Source organism: Lepidochelys olivacea (assembly GCF_965140295.1).
Source record: "Lepidochelys olivacea isolate rLepOli2 genome assembly, chromosome: 5".
NCBI lineage: Eukaryota > Metazoa > Chordata > Testudines > Cheloniidae > Lepidochelys > Lepidochelys olivacea.
Window position 1 is genome coordinate 23,118,033 of NC_140415.1, and position 20,861 is coordinate 23,138,893.

The 20,861-nt window shown below is 41.9% G+C and overlaps 1 protein-coding gene across 1 annotated transcript in view; it reads right to left on the minus strand.

Moving 5' to 3' along the window:
- PDZD2 (PDZ domain containing 2) overlaps positions 1–20,861 on the minus strand; it is a 327,010-nt gene that overhangs the window by 80,665 nt on the left and 225,484 nt on the right. Inside the window, exons 5-6 of the mRNA XM_084629338.1 lie at positions 2,260–2,402; positions 1,838–1,970 (exon numbers count right to left, since the gene is read on the minus strand). Coding sequence (XP_084485464.1) covers positions 1,838–1,970; positions 2,260–2,402 — 276 coding nt within the window. The remainder of the gene's footprint in view (positions 1–1,837; positions 1,971–2,259; positions 2,403–20,861) is intronic.

Here is a 20,861-nt window from a genome sequence, read left to right on the forward strand (position 1 = left end):
GTTATATCGGTACAAATGTGCCTTATACCAGTTTCAGAGTAGCAGCCGTGTTAGTCTGTATTTGCAAAATCGATTAGTCTCTAAGGTGCCACAAGTACTCCTTTTCTTTTTCCTTATACCAGTATAATTCATTCCCCTTCCCACAGAGGAATAAGCTCTGCTGGTATCAATGCAACCACACTAGGGGAAACTAGGCAGGGAGGTGGATGGGGGGTTGTAACATTTTAATTATATTGGTATTGTTAAAATGAAATAACTTTTGCATGCAGACAAGCTCCATGCATTCTGTAGAATTCAGAAACATCAGGAGGCAGATTATACATATATACACTTCACACACTTATAACACATACATATAGTGGTGATATGAAAATTCCCCGCACAATGCTGTCAGTTCAACTCAGTTCAGAACCTAGAACATTCAGGCCCTGATTCTCTATTATCTTGCATACTTTCCAGGGTAAATAATAACACACAGTACAGGGCAAGAGCATTCTATCTCTGTCAAGACAAATCCAGGGCTTATGTGGCAGTTTCCTCATACAAACAAATGTCCAGAGGGATCTCACGGAGCTCACTACACTTATTTTACTTATCTTGGGCTGATTAGAAATCTGATCCTCAAATATGAATGACTACTATATGAAACAAAGCAAAGATTTGTATACTTCATTTGTTAGGTTAGCAAATACTCTTCCCAGGAATGTGAAAACTGAATCTATAGAGATTGTGCTGACACTAAGTCTGGTCAGAACCCAAAGAGCTTTATGTTGCAAACATTCTTGTTGATTGTATAGATGCAACTGCAGCACAAGTGGAGAAGGAATTTTAAGAAGGAATTCATGTAGGCTGATATGCCCCCTTTGGAAGATAGCCCAAGTGTCTAACTGAAGTGCAAACATGTTTGCATCTATTCAAAGTACGTTGTCGTCAAGGTGAAAACTGGCGGAGTTAATACTAAACTGTAATCCCGACAAAGGACTTTGATGCACTTCAGTGGCTAATTAAAATACTATATAAATTTTAAGTTTATGCATCTTGGTTTTTGTTCTTGAATACTCTGGGACATTTTCTCTTCTTGAAAAATGTGAACATTGGGCACTGGAAGTAGTTATCAAAGAAAATCCAGAAGAGATTAAGCCTCTCTATTGTATGTATAATTAAAATCTATATCCCACCAAATTAAAGGATCAACTAGGCTAGAAGAACAGTGACCACCCCATTTTTGGCATGTATTTAATGCTCAGCCTACATGATGATCCACATCTCTTATCTCTCCTATGATGAAGGAAGACTAAGCTCTGTTAATAAATTAGTTTCATCTTATTTACATGAAACATCACATCACTTTAACTGCAAAAAAATTACTTCAAGCCACTAACATAAAAAATAAAGAATGCAAACACATATAACAAAATCTAGAGACCTCAGGCACCCGGGTATTACAGAAGTACATAGACAGATATGTAGGATATGGGTGAGAATTTAAAGAAGCTGAGAAGAGTTTGTTTTGTTCTGTAGGCTACATATTTTAAGAAAATGCTGTTTGCCAGAAATGCATGAAGAAATGCACAGGCATTTGCTGTTATTGTACAAGCAAATGAGCTGTCTTGTATATCCCACTGTTTATTTGCCACAGATTTATTGTGAGTGCTGTGCAATTTTTATATCAGTACACAAAAATTAGATGTCCAAATATGCACACCCAGACGACTGAACATCTGGCCTTGTTTATATTTGTAACAGACACAGACTGTCACACACTTCTAATATATATATATATATATATATATCCAGAATTCTAGCAATGAAGAGAGTGAGATGTAAAGTTACCTACCCTGCTAGCTACCACCAGCTCCACTAGACCTGAAGCAGATCGCAGAATAGCCACAGCTTCCTGATGGGAGAGTCCAACCAAAGACTGACCATTGATCATTAGGAGCTCATCACCAGCTGTCAACCTACCATCCCTATAGAAAAAAAGGGGGAAGCATTATGAGCCTAAGTAAAGGTTCTTGCAGCCAAGCTGTGCAGAAAATTTATATTTAAATGCAAGCATGCAGAAAAATGAATAAAGCACGACTTAGTTGGGTCTAAAATACTTTCTAATATTTGTCATTTTATTAGCCCAATGTAAATAAATTTTTTTACGGAAGTGTGAGCTAACTCCCCTTACCCCTTTTTTGAGTTCTGCTGAAAGTGCTATAAACAAATCAAGCAAGCCTACGTAGTCTTGTGAAGGAACAAACATTACATTACCTATGAGCAGAGCCTCCTTCCTCAACATGCGCAACAATGATGCCATGAGGGGATCGCTTTGATCCTCTTCCTCCTGTAATCTGGATCCCCAGCCCGTCTGTCCCCTTCACCATGTGCATCTTCCAGATGTGGCATCCTTCTCGCTGAGAGAAAAGGTTTAAAGAGTCCTTGAATTTGTATTTAGATAATAAAATAGTGTCCTGAAAATGCCTAGATACTCAGGGTGGGAAGAAAGCAAAGAACACAGGTAGGGCTATCTATGGGCCTGACTGAAAGCCCATTGCAAGCAATGAAAAGACTCCCACTGACTTCAGCCGGGAATCAATCCCCAAGTTTCCTGTCTGCTTATGGTGCATGAGTATTTAGAGCTGCTGAGTGTAGTCCTTTGTTATCTACTATCCAACGTGAAGGAAGCTGAGCGGGGAGCAAGTACCACAGACCAGAGGTTCGGCGCAGAGTCTGGTCTCATTGGTGAGCACTGAGTTTATTTCTCTGCACTGTATTGAAGTGTTTCTGCCCTGGCACAAGGCTGATGCCGGGTGCTAGCACTTTGCCGCTGCACTGTTTTCCATTCAACAATAGTCAGCAGCCTGCATGGCCGTGGCCTTAGTCCAAAACCGTTTTAATTGAAAGTCATTAACATTTCCAATAACTGAACAGAACAGTAAGATGTTATTCCAGGCTGTATCTTATATTTGGAAGGGTACAAGGATAGCATGGATGTCATTACCACATGGATGTCCACCATACTACTGTATTTAACCTTCTAGAGGCACTTGCAGTATTCCCTATACTTAGAAATATCACCTTCAGTTTAACAACTGCAGTTCGTAAGTACCCATGATTAGTGCTGCCAACGGTATACACTGATTGTACATAATAACTGACGGTAAAACATACATTTATTTTTATTTCCTTCAATTGATAAACAAACAAACACACACCTATCCAAATTGCTTAACGTGCTCAGAGCAAGGCAGAACACGAATGAATGACCTGGCCGTGAGGAGTCATGATGCCCATTGAACTGACTGCGATAGCTCTCAGGCTCTACCAAGCCCAAAGGAAGAGTTTTGAGATTACTACTAAGCCAAATGGGGCGCGGGGGTGGGGTGGGGGTATAAAAACAACCTGAAATCTCTTACACAGGAGTTGATGAGATTATAATTATGACAGAATCTGTGAGTTTTACAAACTTGGGAGCTATGCAGAAATGCATATAACTGTGAGACAACTTTTCTCAGCTTGTTAAAGTCACTCAGCTTTGGTTTATTTCTTAAATGTCACCTCTAACTCTCTTATCTATTTCTGACTTACCCTACTCTGTACACAACCAACGTTTTTACAGTATACAAAAGTGCAGTACCAAAAAAAGATTCATGATCAGATCACAACTGCCATTCCACGCTGGATAAAGTTAAACACTGTGGGAAGCATTTAAAATTGCTACTTGTTTCGGAGAAGCAGCATTGTCAAGTGCCCTGGTGAACCTAAAATTCTTGGCAGCAGCACGTATGTTATTAGGAAACAGTGTATATCTGAATCCTTGTTCAGGGTGGGAAAGTTTTACAGTGAGGCTTTGTAGCATAAGTATTTTGGGCCCAATTTTTCTTAAGCTCTTAAGTGTAATGTAACCCCCACAGGAGTTTTACATAAACATCAAGGTCAGGCCCAGTATGTGTGTAAATGGCTGGGAACAAAAAGGAAAATGATAGCTAAATAGTATAGAATCTATAGACTATAGCCATCAGTGGTAAGGAAACTGGGTCTGGAGAGTTAAAACAGTGTTTAAAATACAATTTAAGAGCTTGACCCTGAAAACATTTGAGTCTGTGTGTAACTTCACTTCACGGAAACTGCTCACCTGAGTAAAGTTATATATATATATATACACACACACATACACGCTTAAGGGCATGGCTAGACTGGAAACTTCAAAGCACTGTCACGGGAGCACTCCCGCGCAGCGCTTTGAAGTGCGAGTGTGGTCGCGCTCCTGGTAATCCACCTCCACGAGGGGATTAGCTCCCAGCTCTCGGAGCCTGTTTACACTAGCGCTTTGAAGCGCTCTGACTTGCTGTGCTCAGGGTGGTGATTTTTCACACCCCTGAGCCAGCAAGTTAGAGCGCTAAAAATGTAAGTGTAGCCAAGTCCTAAATGTTTGTAGATTGGATCGAAAGCATCAACAAAGCGTGATCTCCCGATTAAATAATAGGCCATGACAGAATGAGGAATACTTTGAAGTAAATTAGAGTGAAGTATGGAATAACTTGTTAAAAGACAAGAACTAATGTCAAGTATATTTATCCACCCTAAAAGTGGAGCTATACAGTTCCAGCACTCTGGAGAATTTTTATTGCTATAATAAATTGGCTTGTTTCATACTAAAAATAGTTTAGCAGAGAAACAAATTCTCCCCTCAACCAAGATTAAGTTACAGAGATGACAATTAACTTCAACGCAGGCTGCACGTTTGAGTTACCAATCATGGAATTACATTTTAGAATTGAGGGCTTGCCTTTACAGGAACACTCAGGAAAATTAAATCCAAATTAAACTGTGTGAATTAGAAATGGATAAGCTAAACTGCATTAAATCCCTGTGTGGGTAGTTAATTAAGATAAACTTAATTGAGGTCACTTTAATTCTGAATGAGAGTGTCCACACGGGGTTTAATGCAGTTTAACTAAGACTATGTCTACACTAGAGACCTTACAGCCGCACAGCTGTCCCGCTCAGCTGCGCCTCTGCAAAGTCTCCCAGGTAGCAGCTCTATGCTGGCGGGAGACAGCTCTCCTGTCGGCATAAGTAAACCACCCCCAACAAGCAGCAGTAACTATGTGAGCAGGAGAACATCTCCGGCCAACACAGTGCTATCCACACCGGCACGTCTGTTGGTCAAATTGATGTTGGTCACTGGTGTGGTTTTTACCGACAAAAGTGCTAGTGTAGACATATCCTAAACTGCTTTAAATTCACACCTTTAGTTAATTTGGATTAACAGGAGAGCTGGCTTTATTTGAAAGAATCCTTATTGAGGTTGCAGGAACAAACCATCCCGATGTGTATAAAGAATAGTAAATATGGCAGGCGACCAGCTTGGCTTAACAGTGAAATCCTTGCTGATCTTAAACACAAAAAAGAAGCTTACAAGAAGTGGAAGACTGGATGTCATAAATATAAAGGGAAGGGTAAACCCCTTTGAAATCCCTCCTGGCCAGGGGAAAGCTCCTCTCACCTGTAAAGGGTTAAGAAGCTAAAGGTAACCTCGCTGGCACCTGACCAAAATGACCAATGAGGAGACAAGATACTTTCAAAAGCTGGGAGGAGGGAGAGAAACAAAGGGTCTGTGTGTCTGTCTATATTCTGTCTTGGCCGGGATAGACCAGGAATGGAGTCTTAGAACTTTTAGTAAGTAATCTAGCTAGGTATGTGTTAGATTATGATTTCTTTAAATGGCTGAGAAAAGAACTGTGCTGAATAGAATAACTATTTCTGTCTGTGTATCTTTTTTGTAACTTAAGGTTTTGCCTAGAGGGGTTCTCTATGTTTTGAATCTAATTACCCTGTAAGGTATCTACCATCCTGATTTTACAGGGGAGATTTCTTTATTTCTATTTACTTCTATTTTTATTAAAAGTCTTCTTGTAAGAAAACTGAATGCTTTTTCATTGTTCTCAGATCCAAGGGTTTGGGTCTGTGGTCACCTATGCAAATTGGTGAGGCTTTTTATCCAACATTTCCCAGGAAAGGGGGGGGGTTCAAGTGTTGGGAGGATTGTTCATTGTTCTTAAGATCCAAGGGTCTGGGTCTGTAGTCACCTAGGCAAATTGGTGAGGCTTTTTACCAAACCTTGTCCAGGAAGTGAGGTGCAAGGTTTTGGGAAGTATTTTGGGGGGAAAGACGCGTCCAAACAGCTCTTCCCCAGTAACCAGTATTAGTTTGGTGGTGGTAGCGGCCAATCCAAGGACAAAGGGTGGAATATTTTGTACCTTGGGGAAGTTTTGACCTAAGCTGGTAAAGATAAGCTTAGGAGGTTTTTCATGCAGGTCCCCACATCTGTACCCTAGAGTTCAGAGTGGGGGAGGAACCTTGACACTGGACAAATAGACCAGGGAATAGTATAAAAATATTGCTCAGGCACGCAGGAGTGAAATCAGGAAGGCCAAATCACACCTGGAGTTGCAGCTAGCAAGAGATGTTAAGAGTAACAAGAAGGGTTTCTTCAGGGATGTTAGCAACAAGAAGTCAGTCAAGGAAAGCATGGGCCCCTTATGAACGAGGGAGGCAACCTAGTGACAGAGGATGTGGAAAAAGCTAATGTACTCAATGCTTTTTTTGCCTCTTCATGAACAAGGTCAGCTCCCAGACGACTGCAGTGAGCAGCACAGCATGGGGAGGAGGTGACCAGCCCTCTGTGGAGAAAGAAGTGGTTCGGGACTATTTAGAAAAGCTGGACGAGCATGGGGCCGGATGCGCTGAATCCGAGAGTACTAAAGGAGTTGGCGGATGTGATTGCAGAGCCATTGGCCATTATCTTTGAAAACTCATGGCAATCGGGGGAAGTCCCGGACGACTGGAAAAAGGCGAATGTAGTGCCCATCTTTAAAAAAGGGAAGAAGGAGGATCCTGGGAACTACAGGCCAGTCAGCCTCACCTCAGTCCCTGGAAAAATCATGGAGCAGGTCCTCAAGGAATCAATTCTGAAGCACTTAGAGGAGAGGAAAGTGATCAGGAACAGTCAGCATGGATTCACCAAAGACAAGTCATACCTGACTAATCTAATTGCCTTCTATGACGAGATAACTGGCTCTGTGGATGAGGAGAAAGCAGTGGACGTGTTGTTCCTTGACTTTAGCAAAGCTTTTGACACTGTCTCCCACAGTATTATTGCCAGCAAGTTAAAGAAGTATGGGCTGGATGAATGGACTATAAGGTGGATAGAAAGCTGGCTAGATTGTCGGGCTCAATGGGTAGTGATCAATGGCTCCATGTCTAGTTGGCAGCCAGTATCAAGTGGAGTGCCCCAAGGGTCGGTCCTGGGGCCGGTTTTGTTCAATATCTTCATAAATGATCTGGAGGATGGTGTGGATTGCACCCTCAGCAAGTTTGCAGATGACACTAAACTGGGAGGAGTGGTAGATATGTTGGAGTGTAGGGATAGGATACAGAGGGCCCTAGACAAATGAGAGGATTGGGCCAAAAGAAATCTGATGAGGTTCAACAAGGAGAAGTGCAGAGTCCTGCACTTAGGACGGAAGAATCCCATGCACCGCTACAGACTAGGGACCAAATGGCTCGGCAGCAGTTCTGCAGAAAAGGACCTAGCGGTTACAGTGGACAAGAAGCTGGATATGAGTCAACAGTGTGCCCTTGTTGCCAAAAAGGCCAATGGCATTTTGGGGTGTATAAGTAGGGGCATTGCCATCAGATCGAGGGACGTGATCGTTCCCCTCTATTGAACATTGGTGAGGCCTCATCTGGAGTACTGTGTCCAGTTTTGGGCCCCACACTACAAGAAGGATGTGGAAAAATTGGAAAACATCCAGCGGAGGGCAACAAAAATGATTAGGGGACTGGAACACATGACTTATGAGGAGTGGCTGAGAGAACTGGAATTGTTTTGTTTGTGGAAGAGAAGAATGAGTTGAATGCTTTCAACTACCTGAAAGGGGGTTCCAAAGAGGATGGCTCTAGACTGTTCTCAGTGGTAGCAGATGACAGAACAAGGAGAAATGGTCTCAAGTTCCAGTGGGGGAGATTTAGCTTGGATATTAGGAAAAACTTTTTCACTAGGAGGGTGGAGAAACACTAGAATGCGTTACCGAGGGAGGTGGTGGAATCTCCTTCCTTAGAAGTTTTTAAGGTCAGGCTTGACAAAGCCCTGGCTGGGATGATTTAGTTGGGGATTGGTCCTGCGTTGAGCAGGGGGTTGGACTAGATGACCTCCTGAGGTCCCTTCCAACCCTGATATTCTATGATTCTATGATTCCTTGAATGTTGTGACAAACTTCCTGCTCTACCTTGGAGGGTCTTGCGCTTATTGGCGGATTTGCTTGCTTTGGAGCTTCACGGCAGCCCTCAGCCCTTGGCTGTTTTTCTGTATTCACTGTCCAGGTCAACTCCTCCTGTGTCTGACCAGGAGTTGGGAGGTTTGGGGGGAATGCGGGCCCGCCCTCTACTCCAGCCCAAGGCACTGTGGAATGCAGCTGTCTAGAGTGCCTCCTGGAACAGCTGTGCGACAGCTACAACTCCCTGGGCTACTTCGCTATGGCCTCCTCCCAACACCTTCTTTATCTTCACCATAGGACCTTCCTCCTAGTGTCTGATAATGCTTGTACACCTCAGTCCTCCAACAGTCTGCATTCTCACTCTCAGCTCCTAGTGCCTCTTGCTCCCAGCTCCTTACACGCACACCACAAACTGAAGTGAGCTCCTTTTTAAAACCCAGGTGCCCTGATTAGCCTACCTTAATTGATTTTAGCAGCTTCTTGATTGGCTGCAGGTGTTCTAATCAGCCTGTCTGTCTTAATTGTCTCCAGAAGATTCCCGATTGTTCTGGAACCTTCCCTGTTACCTTACCCAGGGAAAAGGGACCTAGTTAGCCTGGGGCTAATATATCTGCCTTCTATTACTCTCCTATAGCCATCTGGCCCGACCCTGTCACAGTGTCCCCATGTAGACAAGCCCTTAGTTGCTAATAAAGTTTAACAGTGCGATCATAAAATTTTGTTGAATGATTTCCTAAAGCTTTTTTAAACACCAATTATACAAAGAGCTACAATACGTAGTGCCATAGCTTTCATTCCTAAACATCTTGCAAATTGAAGCATAACAAAAAGACAGAAATTAAGATTAGCTGACCTGTTCTCAGGCACCTAATTTATACAGCAACATGCTTTATGATGGCAAATGGCAAGATTCTGCTACCCTCAGTCAGGCTGAGTGCTACTGTACTCCATAAGTAGTTCCACTGAAATCAATAGGACTGCTTGTGAAGTAAATGGCTATTCAGCCTGAGAAAGGGTGGCCAAATCTGACCCCAGATAAAACAACAAAACAGACTGAAGTGTGCAAAAATATTTCCCTTTTTAAAAAAAAAAAGTTTAAAATGTGTTAACTTTCAATTCTATTGACTATCCCCTCGGTCTTGTATTAGGACAAGACCTTGTACTTGTAAACTAAATGTTCTCAAGCCAACACTTTCAACAAAGAAAGTTAGGCCACTTATTCTCTAGATTTTAAAAAACAAAATAATTTAGTGTCACCTGGAAATCTGGCCACTTTATTGTTCACCTCCTTTCCAAATCATTAATAAATATATTAACCATCACCAGTTGCAGTTAAAACACTTCCCACACATACCCCTTGGGGCAACTTGTTGTTACATTTTTGCATGCTGAACGTTAAATATTTGCTCCACAAGTATTCCTTTTATTTTTGCGAATACAGACTAACACAGCTGCTACTCTGAATCCTACTCTTTGGTAACTCTCCTTCTGGGCTTGTCTTCACTAGCTGCTTACCTGGAGCTAATGGGCTGTCAATGAACCTGAGGCAGCTAACATCTTTGTAAAAGATGTCTGGGGAATATCCATACTATTTGTCTTACAACATCCATAGTTTACTGTAGACTGCTCCCTTTTTTGTGCAGGGGAGGGTATCGATACCTTCTGTGACTCCATAATGACAAACTGAAGTACCTCCATACTGCATGTAAGGATTTTAATGCCCCTGATTTTGACTTCAAGGTCTTTATGACCAGCTTCCTCATTTAATTTAAATTCTCTCTGTCTACAGTTTCAGTATTACTAATCCTAAATGCTCAAGAATCATGAGATTTGCTAAAAACACAAAAAAACATGAGTTTTTAAAATCTACATTTGGAGTTCTTTTTATTTGCATTCTGGCTTTGAACTTTTAGGGTTCATATTTTCAAGCTTTTGTCTACAAACATGGGGATAGGAAACTTACTTTGTTTTTAAATGAAAGAAGAGTTTCTGGTATAATCATATGACTCCTGGGTCCAAGGCTTTAGGGAAAACTCCAAGCATCACAAGAGTAGGCAATACTGCAGTTTAATGGCACCATGCTGGTGTTTAGTATAATCTTTGCCCCAGACGATGTTGAATTTAATAATAGCAGTCACTATTACTTAATGGTTCAACTACATTTCCTTCTTGATGCTGGTCAGTTTAATGTTTTCATTAAAATTTCTAGTCACTTTCTCCATCAAATTCAGAGTAGTTGTCATCACATTTGTAAAGGTAAGAAATTCCCACAACAGCCCCCGACCCAACCAAAGTGCTAACAGAGCCAAAGCATTTCAAGTGTACAAAAGAGCCAAGCTAGGAAAACAAGTTTATCCAGCCTAATCCCATGAGGTGAAGACCAGTCACTGACATTGGGGGTGTTCAGTATTTCACAGATTCACTAAGTTTAAGGTGAAAAGGGACCAGTAGATTATCTCGTATAACCTTCTGTATAACACAGGCCATTATATTTCAGCCAGTTACCCTTGTACTGAGGCCAGGAACTTGTATGTTGGCTAAAGTACAGCTTCTAGAAAGTGATCCAATGTGATTTTCTGCATCAAGAGATGAAAAAATCCAACATTTCCCTAAGTAATTGGTTTCAACGGTTAACCCCCAGGATGCACTCTGTATCTTGCTCACCTTTAGGTCAGACTTCATGTGAGTGGGCTAATATATTCTAGGAAAAAGAGAAAGTAGCCCAAATTACATTCTGACCATTTAAGTGGCTAATACTTTTCTTTGGCTGTTTTTATAGCTGTGTCATTCTTACGTGGCTGTATGGCTTTTCTAACTTGGCTCTTCTCAACATGCAAAGTGTTTTTGGATCAGATTTTCACTCACAGATCATAAACTTCAAAGTGCATACTTTAAAATAATCAAACTGTTTAAAAACAGTATTAATATCATTCTACAATTAATTACAAGTGAAAATGCATCATGTGATGTAACAGAACACAAGTGAGTGTAGAGTTTGCTAGTTTCAATGCAGTCTCTGGAGGCCATCTTTCTATATCAGGAAACTACTGCACATTAGGCGGTCTTTATTCAGAACAAATCTTCATCTGGAACTGCTAGTGTGTTATAGATCAGGAAGGAAGTGCATCGCCAGCACTATCCGTGGAAGCTTGCATTATGCCAGCTCCAAGCACATGACATCAAACATTTGATTTCATAAGTGCTGGATTCCATCATTAATAAAACAAAAGGGAACATTTTCCTCCAACTAAAATAAATAAAGTACGATAGGCCCTTTTCCATATTGCAGCTAACTACAAGAGTATAAGGGGCTTGATTGAATTTGAGTATGTGGTGTTCAAGAAGCTACACATCTATACACAAAGAAACCCTGCTTTGAAATCGGAAAGAAAAACTTGGCAGTTGAAAGGTGTAAATAAATGGAAACAGAAATGCAATATGTAGTCCAAAAGCCAGACAGCAAAATGGAAAATATAAAGGAAAGAAGTCTAAAAACAGCAGCTCAGGCCATAGTAATTGTTTCAACAGACCCTTTAATAAATAAGCAGAAAACTTTAAATAAAAACAGTGAGGTTTATGAAAGTTGCGCTAATCACATATTTTAAATTATATTGGCTTTTCAAGATTTACAGTACTGACTGCAGCTAAAGAATCTCACAGCTGACGCATGATGCAAAAATAGGAAACAAACAGTGCTCCCTCATCTGCCACAAAGCTGCCTTTTGAAGCCACAGTTTTTCTTAAATAACAAGGAAGCATTTGCAGTGGACCTCAAAGGACTTACACAGGAACAGAAGAATGGCAATGCTGGTTCAGACCAATGGTCCATCTAACCCAGTATCCTGTCTTCTGAAAGTGGCCAATGCCAAGTGCTTCAGAGGGAATGAGGCAATCACTTCAGAGGCAATCATCGAGTGATCCATCCCCTGTAGCCCACTCCTAGCTTCTGGCAATCAGCTCAGAGCATGATGTTGCATCCCTGACCATCTTGGCTAACAGCCATCAATGGACTTATCCATGAACTTATCTAGTTCTCTTTTGAACCCAGTTATAGTTTTGGCTTCACAGCATCCCCCCTGTCAATGAGTTCCACAGGTTGACTGCATGTTGTATGAAGAAGTACTTCCGTATGTTTGTTTGGAATCTGCTGCCTATTAATTTCATTGGGTGACCCTTGGTTCTTCTGTTAAGTGAAGGAGTAAATAACACCTCCTTATTCACTATCTCCACACCAGTCACAATTTTATAGACCTCTATCATATCCCCTCTTAGACATCTCTTTTCTAAGCTGGAATGTCCCAGTTTTTTTAATCTCTCCTCATATAGAAGCTGTTCCATACATTTAAACATTTTGTTGCCTATCTCTGTATCTTTTCCAATTCTAATATATCTTTTTGGGATGACCAGAACTGTATGCAATATTCAAAATGTGGGTGTACCATGGATTTATATAGTGGCATTATGATATTTACTGTCTTATTATCTATCCCTTCCTAACAGTTCCTAACATTGTTAGGTTTGTTTGGGTTTTTTTTTTTTTTATTGCAGCTGCACATTGAGTGGACGTTTTCAGAAAATGATGAATCCGAGATCTCTTTCTTGAGTGATAATGTAGACCCCATCATTTTGTATGTTTGATTGGGATTATGTTTTCCAATGTGCATTACTTTGTATTTATCAACATTGAATTTCATCTGCCATTTTGCTTCCTTTTGAAGCCACAGAGACTTTTTTAAATATCAAGGCAGCATTTGCAGTGGACCTCAAAGGACTTACATAAGAACATCATACTGGGTCAGACCAATGGTCCATCTAGCCCAGTTGCCAATGCCACGTGATTCAGAAGGAATGAACAGAACAGGTAATCAGGCAATCCTCAAGTGATCCATTCCCTGTTCCCCAGTGTTGACTTGATTATCACACTGTCAGCTTTTCACTCAGGACAAAACCACAAGACAATAAATCCTGTACTGGGCAAAACAGAATGGGGACCAGATTCAAGCCAGGATGTAATCGCTGGCATACGGTCTTCAAGGCAGAAGGCCAATCATTGTTGATAGTACAATGCAGTCACAGCCCCTTACACTAGCAGGCCAATAAAGCCCTAAAATGAGGCAGGAGGCATTCCCCACAGCATCCTCCACTGGTGGGGCATTTTGGAGAAATTAAAGTAGCTTCCCACAACAGCACTGAGCGAAAGCAGAGATACCACTGCTTGCCCTCTCTTGGGTTGAATCCCCGCTTCTGGTGCATGAAACAAGGTGGTAGCTGGGAGATTAATTTACTTCTCCATGCACCAGGTTTAGTGAATCCAGCCAAGTGTGTTGACATAAAGAATTAGTGAATAGCCATCATTCTAGGCATCCTAAATATTATCATTATTGACTATGCTCTCAGCAATAGAAACTTGATATGAGTTTTTTCAGGTTTTTAATGGAGCAATTATTTCAATAATGTATAGCAGGTAGATTTCATTCTCATCTGATTTTCTTTGGAATCTTATTCTTATTTCTTTGGAATATTCTCTGCAATACTTTAAAGAATGGTCTGTTTAGAAGGGACTCTGCCTTGTTCCTTTATTTCATATTTTTAGAGGCAGGTGTGTGTACACAGGGCCTTGCTTTTATTACTAGTGAAGCAAGTTAAATTATTTGGAATAATGGACAAATTCATTTTTTAAAAAGTCTGTTTGTACACAATCTACAAGCATGCTAAATTAATTAATAACTTGCTCACTGTGAATAGTCTGCCCATCTCTAATGCCTAGTAAGTTCCCCAAGACCAACTACTTCTGAAATTGATCTACCACCACCCAGCTCTTTGCTTCAGCACTGGAATTTGAAGATCTTTTTAAGAAGTACATCATAGGCAACACCAATACAATCTTCCCAACTACTAAACAGCGACTAGATGTAAGCTAATGGCCTATCCGTCAACCGTTCTCTAGCCCATTTTCAATCTCATCAACCATCATCCACACCCATGACTCTTATCTAACACAAGACCTCTTGCCTCTGGTCTCTCTGGAGCCATTTTGAAGATCTAGCCATTAATATCAACTACGCAGGTTTGACAATGTGAACTTTCAGTGTCTCAGGAATATGTAATAACCAACAGCATATATCCAACTGTGATTCACGCCAATGGTTTTTCTACTGTTCTACACTGATGCTGGTTTAAGACAATTTATCTGTATACTTTGTGGAAGTATAACATTGTATAAGGGGACATGCTGGATACATTGTATATGAGAGGGCATGCCAAAACATGTTACAAAGTATCTGAGGGAGCACACGTAAGGACAGTTAGCTTTTGAATGGAGAAGCAATTAAGATAGAGCCAGCACGTCTAAGAAGCAGGCATCAGAATGGAAGGTGTGAAGGGCAATTAGTTAAGTTAACTGGAAGCTGTTAAAGGAGATTGTTAAGGGTGGCAGGTAATTGAAGATACGTGACTGGTCTCAGGGATCTCGAAGGGTGGTGACTAAAATCTTTTTCTTCTTTTGTCTGTAACTTCTCTGTAACTTGTTCTCCAAAAAACTGTATAAATTAAAAGACACAAGCCCCACTCGGGGGGCTCACTTCTAAATGTATTAGCAGAGCAGCTTTGCTAATAAAACAGAGTGGTCTGATAAATTGTGTGTCTGAGTCAAACTTTGACAACTTTAAAGAGCTGAGTTGTTAAAATGGCTGCCTTGATACTTGACATCTCAGCAAGTTTGGTGCATCACTTATTTGGATGGGACCAAGCTTTTTACTGTAAGGTTAGAAGGATGTATTTGCTTTCCATCCACAGGAAGAAAGCAGCAAGAGGAGGAACCTGGGACACAAATCCTGGGGAATATTTACAATAAATAATTTAGAACGTAGAGCCACAAAATAGTTATTGCAGACGACAGGGTGAAAACTCTGATATTCGAAGCAGAATGACCTCCAGGGACTCATCTCTATTGGCAGACTGGGTGCTGACATCATTTTCTTGGCTGGGGCTTTAAACATTTTATTGGCCATTGTAAGCACCTGAACTACATAATCACCCTTTAAAAAAAATCTGTTGGAGTCATTTGCTGTCTTGAACGGTCACCACATGGTCTGTGCCTCTTAAAGATATTCCCCTTTTTTCATTTTCCTTTTGCTTTCTACTGAAATTTTATTCCAAGAGAGGTAAATGGAATTCTCAGCTCTCACTGATCAGAAGAGGGTTTTATACAATGTTCCTCTCTGAAAAATCAGACATTTAAGGATTAGGATTCCTTTGCATTTTCACAAATATTTGCATGTGCTCATTATGTTGCTAGGTTGACATGACCAACTGGGTCTTTTAGAACTTCTTGAAGAAAAATATCACTTATCACAGTGGGCTAAATTTAATGTGGGTGCAACTGCCCTGAAGTAAATTCTGATACTTCTCACAGATATCTGGACTCATTTTGCATCTATCCATATTAGAATTCTGAAAGGATCTTTTTGCTTTATGTAATAATTTCAGTACCATATCAGAGCAAACACACATAGCTTTACAATAGTGATTTAGAATTATAGTAATAAAGCACTAAACATATTATGCAACATCAATAAAGTCAGTTTGGTTTTCACAGAATCATTCATGCATAAAACGATAGAAACATACGTTCAGCTAAAGTTATGTCTTCCATTCTGGAAAACAGTTGTTATGGATATTTATCCATATTTACCACCAACAATCATGCAAGGGCAGAAATCTCTCTCTTTAGATTGTATACATGTTGGGACCAGGACTGTCCCTTATTATGTCTTTGTACATAATGGGGCATCAGTCTCAGCTGAGACCCCTAGGCACTACAGTAATACAAATAATAAGATACATGCAAACCATACCCACTCCTGTACCACCTACCTAGTTACTCCATTTCTAATTATGTGAGCCATGGGTCAAGAAAATGCATTAACACTTTCTTGTCACTAATTGCTACCAGATTACATCTGATTCCTCCCAAAAGGGCTCTGGTGCATGCCACGTCTAGAACAAAATGCATTAACCATTTAGATTAATGTGTGATGGATCTGCAAAGCAGGGGACTGCACCTCCCACCAGTCCCCTTCTCGCTGTACATCTCCTACCCCCTGACTAAGTTGGGACTATGCTTTCCATCAGCACCCTGCCCACTGCACTCTCCTTCTCCTGGCCTAGTAAGTAGAAAGGTCCTGAACAAGGTATTGGCGGCACTCTGCTCGGGACTCGGGAGCGGGAGCCACACGGCATCAGGAGCAGAGAGGAGCCCCAGGAACTGTGGGCTGAGCTGCGTGTGTAACAGGTTGTGACTGCTGGATTTCACAGCGGGGCGCAGGTCTGTGCAGGACCTTACGGAACAGCAGCAATGGCTGGGGAGGGAACCAGTGAAAGGAACCGCCATGAGAGCCTGGCCTGGAAACCCACAAACGCTTATTTGCTTGAATGGAGACTGGACTGGAGAAGCTCCCCCAGCACTAGGACTGAAAAGCCCTAACTCTCCACTGGGCTGCCCCAGGGACCCAAACAAGAACTGATAAGTGCTCACTTTGAACTGTAACTCTTTAAGTCTCTATACCAGGGGTATCTGCAACCTTTCCCTTCCCTGTGAGCCCTAATACAATCCCCTTTTTCCCTTAGCCATGTGCCTGAGTGGTTACTGGGACCCACCCAGAGCTAGTGCCTGCAAAGCCTGGCTACTGAAGCACCTACAGTACTTGCCTTGAAGTCAGGGTACACCTGGCATGCTACTGGCACCCTAGGTGTTTGGGGCATAGAGTAACCCCAATAATTGCAATTCTTTAAAATGCAAAACTACAGCTACCAAAGCTATAGCTTTTACCTAAATCTATACAAAGAATGGAAAACTTTGAACTAGATTAACAGAAATTTAGTAGCAAGGGAGACTTCGCCAGTAAATCTGTAATTACTATTGTTTTAAGGGAAGATGGAAACTGACTGGCTACAAATGAATCATTTGCTGTATCAGGAGCAGTGTTACAGAAATACCTAATGGCCCCATCCAAGATCAAGAGCCCATTGTGTGAGGTGCTGTACAGACACACAGTAAAAGACAGTCCCTGCCACGAAGAGCTTGCAGTGTAGACAGACAAAGGAAGGACATTTTCCTCATAGTCCAAGTTAAAGCTTCAAGACATCACTACAGCAGCTAAAGAAGCCCGAAGATTCACACTGAAGACAGCTGGAAGCTAATGCAAAATAAATCACATTATGATAAAAAGAATAAAAGGCCCAAGAACAGAAACAGCCTAAGAGGAGATCTTTAAATAGCTAAAGATGTCTATGATGAAAACTAACAGCCAAGTTACTTATGCCTAAAATATGCATCGTATAAATACGTAATAATCTTGATGAAATAATAATCTCCAATTATGTTGCCAAAAAGCAATTGTAAGTCAACTTAGCTCCATCTGCTTCAATAGATCTATGCAGGTTCATACTAGCTAAGGATCTGGCACAGAGTAGTTTTTCACTTTCGGTAAAATAGGTTGATTAGAAAGTCGCCTTTTATTATTAATTATTATTATTATTATTCATTTCACGCCTCTATTTCTTGCTGCTAGACTGTGCATTTAGCCTATTCTTGTGTTTGGCCAAGTGAAGATGCCTCTCCATTACCCAAAATGTACAAAGCAAACTGCAGTACTGTATTTACAGATGCTAAATTGCAGAAAGCATCATAGCAGCTCTCAGTCTTTCCAGACTATAAAGTGAGGCATAATTCAAAGTCCTTCAGCTTTTACAGAGACAAATAACTTAAACAAAGAAGCAAATAACATGACAGAATGTAGCAAACAGTTTGTCATAAAATGAGCCAACTAAGCTATAGGTACCATGATAAAAATTGAAGATGTATTTCAACTGGTCTGATTTACTCATATGCATATTAAGACAATAACTTTCCAAGGCTAAAATATGATCATGTAGTCTCTACTTCATCAAAAAATGGTGAATCAGCTGCTCATGTAACTACTGCGCACTGTAGAATACTTTGCATTGTCAATACATAGCACCTTCCGTCCAAGGATAGGGTTGCCAGGTGTCCAGTTTTCGACCAGAACACCAGGTCGAAAAGCAACCCTCGCGGCTCCAGTCAGCACCACTGACCAGGCAGTTAAAAGTCTAGTTGGTGCGGGGCTGGCAGGCTCCCCACCCAGCTCCACGCAGCTCCCAGAAGCGGCCAGCATGTCCCTCTGGCTCCTAGGCATAGGGATGGCCATGGGGGCTCCGTATCCTGCCCTCGCCCTTAGCACTGGCTCTGCAGCTCCCATTGGCCATTGCTTCCTGGGAGCCGCCTGAGGTAAGTGCCACCCAGAGCCTGCACTCCTCATCCCCTCCCATACCCCAACCCCTGCCCCAGCCCTGAGCCCCTTCCTGCACTCCAAATCCCTCATCCCTGGGCCAAGCCCGGAGCTCCCTCCTGCACCCCAAACCCCTCATCCCTGGCCCCACCCCATAGCCCTCACCTCCAGCCTGAGTCCTCACCCCCCCTGCACCCTAACCTCCTGCCCCAGCACCCTAAACCCCTCATCCTTGGCCCCACCCCAGAGTCCACATCCCCAGATGGAGCACTCACTCCCTCCCACACCCCAACCTCCTTGCCTCAGCCTGGAGCCCCCTCCTGCACCTCAAGCCCCTCATCCCCAGTTCCTACCGCAAAGCCATTACCCCCAGCCGGAGCCCTTACCCCCACACAGACACCCTAACTTCCTGCCCCCAGCCCAGATCCCCCTCCTGCACTCCAAACCCCTCATCCCCAGCCCCACCCCAGAGCTCTTACCCCTCACCCCTCCCACACCCCAACCCCCTACCCCAGCCTGGAACCCCATCCCGCACCCTGAACCCCTCATTTCTGGACTCACCCCCGAGCCCGCACCTGCCCCCACACTCCTCCCTCCCTCCCTCATTCATTTTCACTTGGGCGGGGGTTGAGCGGTCCTACCAAGTAGCCAAAGTACAACCAGCCACCCTGGCCTTTATTTGACCTAGGAAGCAGTTTTTCAACTTATCCCATCAGATCTTTTCTGCATTTATCTTCCCTCCTTGCCTTTTGATTACTAGCCCCCAAAAAACAATCTTTCTAAAGTAATCCCTAGAAGATGTAGGCTCAGAAATGTCAATATTTAACTTCAAAATCTTCACAGGATGTGACAGATTGTTACTTAGGGTCATATATTGATTATTCTTAATCAATACACACAACTCCCATTGAAATCAAATTGAGTCCCTTCACGGATCAAGGGTCTTCCAGGGGCCTGAAGGTGCTAAAAAGCTCCTGCCAGATAGATTTACTGTATTTGTTTTGAATTTAAATTTTAGAAATAGTCTTAGAAATTATAATTACTATATAAGTGAAAGCAAGGGGATATTTACCAGTAACGTTAAAATACAGCACAACTTACTAGCTTATTAAATATAAATAAATTAACTACTGATTCAGTGGTACAGTATTTGTTTAGTCATGCCTTATAACTAGATTGCTTACGAGACTAGTATGCTAGTTATCTAGTATACTAGTTTATCTAGTATGTTTATGGCTACGTGGTGAGGAAGATGCTACATGTAAGAGCTATAGCCATACATCTAAATCTGCCAAACTCTAAATGTGAGACCAGAAGCTAAAATGAAGGACACACAAAAAATAAGTACACAGAAATCTTGTGCTAGATAGTTTTGATAAACAGCAATTTCCTCAGCTTCTGTTCATGACTCAGCATTCCTGTTATAAGCTACAGACAATACTAAGGTAACATCAGGCCCTTGTGGGATGAGGTAAAATTTAAAGTGAGTAAGAATTGCGATGCATGGCTGTCTCTGTTTGCAATACGCAATGCTGTTGTAACCATGTTGTGTCAGTCCCAGGATATTAGAGAGACAATGAGTGTAGTAATATCTTTTATTGGACCAACTTTTCTTGGTGAGAGAGACAAGCTTTTGAGCTACCCAGAGTGCAGGACCTGAGGAAGAGCTCAGGGATAGTTCAAAAGATTGTCTCTCTCAGCAACAGAAGTTGGTCCAAAAAGAGATTACCTCACTCACATTGTCTCTCTGTTTGCAATGGCTGTTTGTCTGTTAGAAAGAGATTCTTAATACATCTGCTCCAAGATATCAACAAACAAGCTAGTCTCATGGGTTCAGCTGAAGCTGAAGACATGCAGACCCAAACTAAACTGTTCTTTCAAAACTTCCCTAAAGTCTGAGTTTCTACAACTTTTTCCTGCAACTATTCCAGAGGGAAAATGCAATGTTCAATCCAGGAAAACCTCTGCTTTAATTAAATCAGCATTCTGCTCCCTGGGGTAGGGGAGTAGCAGGGAAGCAAAGGGAATGCAGAGACTGCTGACCTGAGAGGGCTTTGCGCAGACCATGGGAAGGCTTCTTGTTTTTCCTTCCCTGCACAGCCAACACCAATGGCTTGCCCACAATCTGGCCCTAGATAGTTTGAAGTGAATACTGTGTTCCCAGAAGTTGCCAGCCTGACTGCAGTAGATACTCAATTCATCTACTCATCGACACAACAAATATGCTATGGGCATTGGGGTATGGACGTTTCTCCCATAATAATGCTGCCTTGCCAATGTA